The 6,216-nt window shown below is 57.3% G+C and overlaps 1 protein-coding gene across 1 annotated transcript; it reads left to right on the plus strand.

Moving 5' to 3' along the window:
- Nucleotides 1–758: 758 nt before the first annotated feature.
- MRPL38 (mitochondrial ribosomal protein L38) lies at nt 759–6,110 on the plus strand. Its single transcript, XM_039562226.1, has 9 exons — nt 759–862; nt 2,002–2,181; nt 2,734–2,862; nt 2,947–3,155; nt 3,488–3,560; nt 4,228–4,273; nt 4,600–4,758; nt 5,094–5,230; nt 5,523–6,110. The coding sequence occupies exons 1-9, from the start codon at nt 796–798 to the stop codon at nt 5,657–5,659; spliced, it is 1,137 nt and encodes a 378-aa protein (XP_039418160.1). The 5' UTR covers nt 759–795; the 3' UTR covers nt 5,660–6,110.
- The last annotated feature ends 106 nt before the right edge of the window (nt 6,111–6,216 follow it).

The following is a 6,216-nucleotide window of genomic DNA, read 5'->3' on the forward strand; positions in this document are numbered from 1 at the left end:
TTAATCCATCCATAGAAGTTGTTTTCCATTGCTTTTGAGAGTAGATGTACTGACAAACACTCTCCTTCCTTGCTGTCGGTGAGGATTTTGTGCACTTCTTGTGTCATCGTGCTGCTGCTGCTGGCAATACCGAACGCCACAGCCCGGCGTGATTTGCTGTCTCGGGGGCAGCAGACAGTCCTGCAGCCTCACCCAGCTTCTGGCACCACGATGGTGCCATTTCCACAAGGGCTGAGCCCGTTCTGCTGGCGCCGGAGCAGTCCCAGTGTCCGGCACTGACGCCCGAGAGCGACTCCAGTCCTGGAGCGAGGGTCTGTGACTCTTAAAATAAATGCCACGTTTGGGGAAGGCTTTACAAGGAGCCCGTGTTCCCAGACGGACTGGCAGCATGTGTGGTGAAAGTCACGGTCGGATGGGTCTGCAGGTTCCAAAATAGCAGGCAGGCGATTCCCGGGGATTTGGGGAAAGCAGGAGCTCGAGTACAAACAAGGCAGGAGCAGGGCTGGCTTTGTCCTTTACTCGGCGTTGGTGTGAACTGCCCACGGCATGAAGGAGGTTTGGGACAATTCACTCAGTGGGGCAAGAGCGGGAATGGGGAGATCGGGGCGAGGGAACGGCTGCGGCGATTGGGACGTTTCTAATCAGGCACTACCAGGGGCAGCCCCGCCGCGGGGACAGCCCCAGTCAGGCGCCGCGGGGGCAGCCCCGGGGCGGGCGGGCCTTCCACACCAGGCCTGAGCGGCGCAGAGCCCGTCGCTGTGGCAACGGGGTCCTTCCCTGAGCGCGGCGCACAACATGGCGGCGCCCCTGCTGAGCGCGGCGCTTCGCGGGGCCCGCGGCGGACGGAGCTTCGGCACGGCCGGTGAGAGACGGGAGAACCAGGGGAGCCCCGAAACCCGCCGGGGAAGGAGGGGGGCGAATGGGAGAATGCTCTCGGACGGCTGTGTCCCGAGCTCCAGGCTCTGTCACTGGTGGTGTCCCCCCGGGTTCAGTACTGGGCCCAGGGTTGTTTCATTTATTCATCAATTGGATGAGGGGTCGATGCCTCCTCAGCAAGTTCGCTGATGGCACAAAGCTGGGAGGGATGGCCGATAGCCCAGAGTGCTGTGAGCCCTTCAGAGGGACCCGGACAGGCTGCAAAGAAGGGCAGAGAGGAACTGTCTGAAGTTCAACAAAGGCAAGTGCAGGGTCCTGCACCTGCGCAGGAACAACCCAGGCACCAGCACAGGCCGGGACTCACGGGCTGGAAAAGCAGCTCTGTGGGGAAGGAGCTGGGGGTCCTGGTGGCCAACGAGCTGTCCGTGACCAGCACTGTGCCCCAGGGGACAAGAAGGTCACTGGTGTCCCGGGGTGCGTCAGGAAGAGCATTTGCAGCAGTTCAGGGAGCGATGCTGCCCCTCTGCTCAGCCCTGGCGAGGCCTCCCCTGGAGCAGCGTCCAGTTCTGGGCTCCTCGGGATGAGAGAGACACGGAGCTCTTGGAGAGGGTCCCATGGAGGGCCACAAAGATGATTTGGGGACTGGAGCATCTCTGTCCTGGGGAAAGGCTGAGGGAGCTGGAGTCAGAGGGGCCCTCGGCCCTGTCTGTCCCTGTCTGCAGGGAGGGGGCAGAGCAGGGACCAGGCTCTGCTCCGTGAGGCCCAGCCGTGGCACAAGAGGCCACGGACACAAAGCGATGCCCAGGAAATCCCATCTGGACACGAGGCAGAATTTCTTCCCTGTGCAGTGACCAAGCCCTGAACAGATTGTCCGGAGAGGGTGTGGAGTCTCCCTCACTGGAGATATTCCAGAGCCATCTGGACACAAACCTGTGCCCTGCGCTGCTGGAGCAGCGAGGTGGGACCAGATCACTGAGGTCCCTCCCAGCCTCACCCACCCTGTGACTCCATGACGGTGGTTGTGGGAGGTGGGGATGGTTCCCACCCTGTCCGTGCTCTGCCCATCCCAGGCTCGTTTCTCTCCCTCTGAACCCCGAACCCCTCGGGATCTCTGTTGCCCTCCAGCTGTGCTCTGGAAGAGGGCAGCCCCGCTGGGGCCGATGCCCAACGAGGACCTGGACATCGAGAACTTGGAGGCGCTGGAGAAGTACCGGAGCTTCAGGCGGTACCTGCGGCTGGCAGAGCAGGAGAGCAGGAAACCACACTGGTGGAACACTTACCACAAACACACCAACCCCCCTGCAGGTAGCCAGGGAACATGGGTTTGTCCCCAAACCAGCCTGTGAGGAGCTGGTGAGGTGCTCTGGCACAGAGTCCCATGTACAAGTTGGCAGAGTGCAAATGTCTCCAGGAAGAAGGGGTGGCAGTTTTCCAGAGGGAGGGAGGCTGGCCAGGACCTGCCAAAAGACACAGAGCAAAGAAGTGATTCCTTGGAGCCCCAGTGGTGCCACAGGGAGCAGACAAGGACCCAGAGCTTCAGGCCTGCAGCAGATAACACAGCTGGGCTGCTCAGCGGCTGGAATGGGAGGGCCATGGGGAAGGAGGAGCAGGAGCGTGGAGGTGCAGAGGGGACAGAATCAAGTCCTGATTGTCCTCTCAAGTCTTTTCTAGAGGGAGGTGTCCCTGTCCATGGCAGGGGTTGGAAGTGGATGGTCTTTAAGGTCCTTCCCAACCCAGACCCTTCTGTGATCCTGATCTCTGGAAGTCTGTGTGTCTCAGACGTTTCACAGGGGTTTGTGTTTGGGTGGTTTGAGTGCTCACAGGTTTCACCTCCTCTCTTTTCACCCCTCCCTGAAGAGCCCCAGACAGACATTGGCCTGCCACGTGAGAAGCTGTCACGGGCAAAGGAGATCAAGGAGAGAAAGAGGATCCTGAGGGAGAACCGCCGGAATGCTGAGATGGAACGAGCAGCACGGCTCCGGACTGGTCAGTGCCCCAGCACCTCCCTTCCTGCTCCAGCTGCCCCAGCTCTCCAGCAGCTGCCTCTGCATCCTCCCTCTCTCCTTGCAGTGCTCATTCCCCTCGACGACGTCAGGGCTGAGTGGGAGAGGACCAGTGGCCCGTTCCACAAGCAGCGCGTGGCTGAGCACTGCGGGGTGTTCCGGGACCTGTTCAAGGGGGCCACCTTCACCCCCTGGGTTGCCCTGAGGGTGCACTACAGCCAGGAGGACGAGCACCTCGTGCCAGTCTACTATGGGAACATGGTGACTCCATCAGAGGTGCGTGAGGGGAGCTGGGAACAACCTGGAGCCCCTGGGAAGCCTGGAAGTTTCTGCCAGATGCTTCCAACAGGCATGGCTCGTTCCAGGGGGTGCCTTTTACAAGGGCATTTCCTCTGTGCTGAAGGAAATTATTTTATGGATGCAATAGGGACAGAGATTGCAGGTTGTCTGCCAGGAGGCTGATGGTTATTTATGCCCTGGGGCTCTCCAGGTGGATTCCTCAGTGGTCTGGCAGTGCCCAGTCTGTGTTGTGTCTGAGCCTTGCCCAGACACAGTTCATGGAAGCTGTTGTGTGTGTGATTTACATTCTCTTTATGTTGCTCTTTTAGGCTTCCAGTCCCCCTGCAGTGTCATACGAGGCAGACAAAGGTTCCCTCTGGACCTTGTTGCTCACAAATCCAGGTGAGCAGAGAGTTCTTTCAAGGAACACATTTAAACTGGGTTGTTTCACTCAGCTTTTGGTTAACTCCTGATTCTCTTGGCTGCACAGTCAGAGATGATGAAGACTGGAAGTGTTCAAGGCCAGGTTGGAGCAACCTGGTCTAGTGGAAGGTGTCCCAGCCCATGGCGGGCTTTAAGGTCCCTTCCAGTCCAAACCATTCTGCAATTCTGGGATGTCATATCTGCTAGGTACCTATGGAGGAAGGATTGTAGCCTCCCCAAATCTGTAGCAGTTGAGAGAGGGGATGGTGACACAGCAGGACCTGTGTCATACTGTAGAGGAAACAATTCTGACTCCCATCTTTTGTTCACCTCCAAACTCCTCTCCCTGGGCAATCTGCCTGGAAGGCAGCTTTGCTGACATTGTTCATCCTGAGAAACCAAGGCACAGTGAGGCATGCAGCTGCCCAAGAAGATTTCAAGAATCCTGGAATTAGATCTGTAGAGTGCTTCGCTCCTCTTTTTAAACTCAGTCCTATAGGAATGAGTTCCTTTTCCACTAGGGAAGGAATGCTGGGAGGTCTTGAGCTGCTCCCTCTGGTCAAAGCAGGTTTGGGCCTTCTGACTTTGGGGTCAATGGTGGCACCAGGGTGTCCCTAAGTCACCTTTCTGTGTTGTGTGTTGGCAGATGGACATTTGAGGGATGCAGACTCGGAGTACCTCCACTGGCTGGTGTGAGTACATCAGAGCCACGTGCTCTGTGCTTGTGGAGTGGGCAGAAACTCCTCCAGCAGCTCAGAACCAGTGGCTTTCCCTGGTGGTCCTGCCATCAGCTCCTTTAGCCCCATGTTCCGGCTCCTGCTAAAGGTGCAGGAGTTCCAGATGTTGCTGCTGTTTGGCATTCCAGTCACTGGGTGGGATTTTTCCTCTGATGAAAGCAATCTCTGCTATCTGTTCCCTTATCAAATGGGGCAGAAATCACATCACAGCATGGCAGAGTAATTTGCAGTCCTGCATGAATCTGCTGGAGGGAAATAAGTGTAAATGTGTTTGTGTTCAGGACCAACATCCCAGGCAGTGACATCAAGTCTGGTAAGGAGATGTGCCATTACCTGCCTCCCTTCCCTGCCATGGGGACGGGCTACCACCGCTTCATCTTCCTGCTCTTCAAGCAACGCGGTCCCATCGACTTCAGCCAGGACGCTCGGCCGACGCCGTGGTAATTCCTCTGCTCATGTGCTGGGCTTGGCTGCTGCTGCTTCTGGGGTTCATGTGCCTGTCTCTGCAGTAGGGGAGCAGCTCCTGTCACTCTGTAGGGTTCTCCAGGGTTGCTTTGAGTTTGTGTGTCCTCTGCAGCCACAATCCCAGCACTGCAGAGTCCTGTTGCTACAGAACAGGCTGTTAGAGAGTGGTTTGTCGTGCACAGAGCTGGAGACACTGGGAGATTTCCTTTTAGTGGCTTCCTTTTCCACCTCTTTCATATGCTCTGGGGTGATATGGAGCAGGGTACTGCTGCAAGGAGAGGTTCACCTGGTGCTTGTGTCTTGTTTCCAGCTACAGCCTGAAGATGAGAACCTTTAGAACATTTGACTTCTACAGAAAGCATGAGGATGCCATGACCCCGGCAGGGCTGGCATTTTTCCAGTGTCAGTGGGACAGCTCTGTCACTTCCACCTTCCATCAGCTGCTCAGTAAGGAATGGGGATGCTGGAGGAGGGGGTCTGTGGGTGGGACATGGCCCTGGGGCTGCAGGGCTCTCACTTGGTCTTGGCACTTGTCCAGGATCAGCACAGAATAAGCCCACCTGAGCCATCCTCCTCCAAGCTAATGGCAGCCTGAGGGACCAACCCCTAAAAGGCTGTTTGGATGAGGATTTTAAAATAACTCCACTGGTGTGTTTGAGCAGCCCTGGTCCTGTGTGGGTGAAGGGGGCTGTGGGGTTCAGATGTGAGCCCTCCTGCTGACCTTGTCACCCCTTTGCAGACATGAGGGAGCCGGTGTTCGAGTTTGTGCGGCCGCCCCCGTACCACCCTCCCCAGGTGAAGTTCCCTCGCCACCAGCCCCTGAGGTACCTGGACAGGTACCGAGACACACAGGAGCCCACCTATGGCATTTACTAGGAGCTGGCCCCCTCTGGTCCGTGGGATGCTGGCTCCTGGATTTCCTGCACTCCCCTCAGTGCCTCAGGAGGGAAATGACAAAGTCTCAGCCCCTCAGCTCCCAGTTCCCCTGTGCTGGGAGCCGGCATTGGGTGCTCATAGGGCTGGCAGCTGCGTGGTCAAGAGGCTGCTTAACGAGAATGTTCAGAGTGAATCCATGGCCAGGGTGAAACCCTGCTCCTGATTCTGCAGCAGAGCTGAGCAGTGGCTGGCAGGTTGCATCTCCCCAGAGATGCCCTGCCTTGCTTCCCTGCAGGGATCACAGTTCTCCTTTTGCCTGTTTATGGAACAAACAGAGCCAGGCCAGCCTGGATTTCCTCCTCTCGCAATGCTGCGGTTCAGGACTGTGTCAGATTTTATTTGTGCAGTCCTCCTGGAGAGATGAGTCTGATTAAACACTCTATGAGCAGTGCTGGCATATGTGTCTTCATTGGGAAGAACCTGTTACCCTGGCCAGTTGGCACAGAGCTGGGGAGCTCAGCAGGATGCAGGGGAGTTGAGCAGCCCTTCCCCTGGCC

This window comes from Corvus cornix, chromosome 18 (assembly GCF_000738735.6).
Source record: "Corvus cornix cornix isolate S_Up_H32 chromosome 18, ASM73873v5, whole genome shotgun sequence".
In the NCBI taxonomy this organism is placed as follows: domain Eukaryota; kingdom Metazoa; phylum Chordata; class Aves; order Passeriformes; family Corvidae; genus Corvus; species Corvus cornix.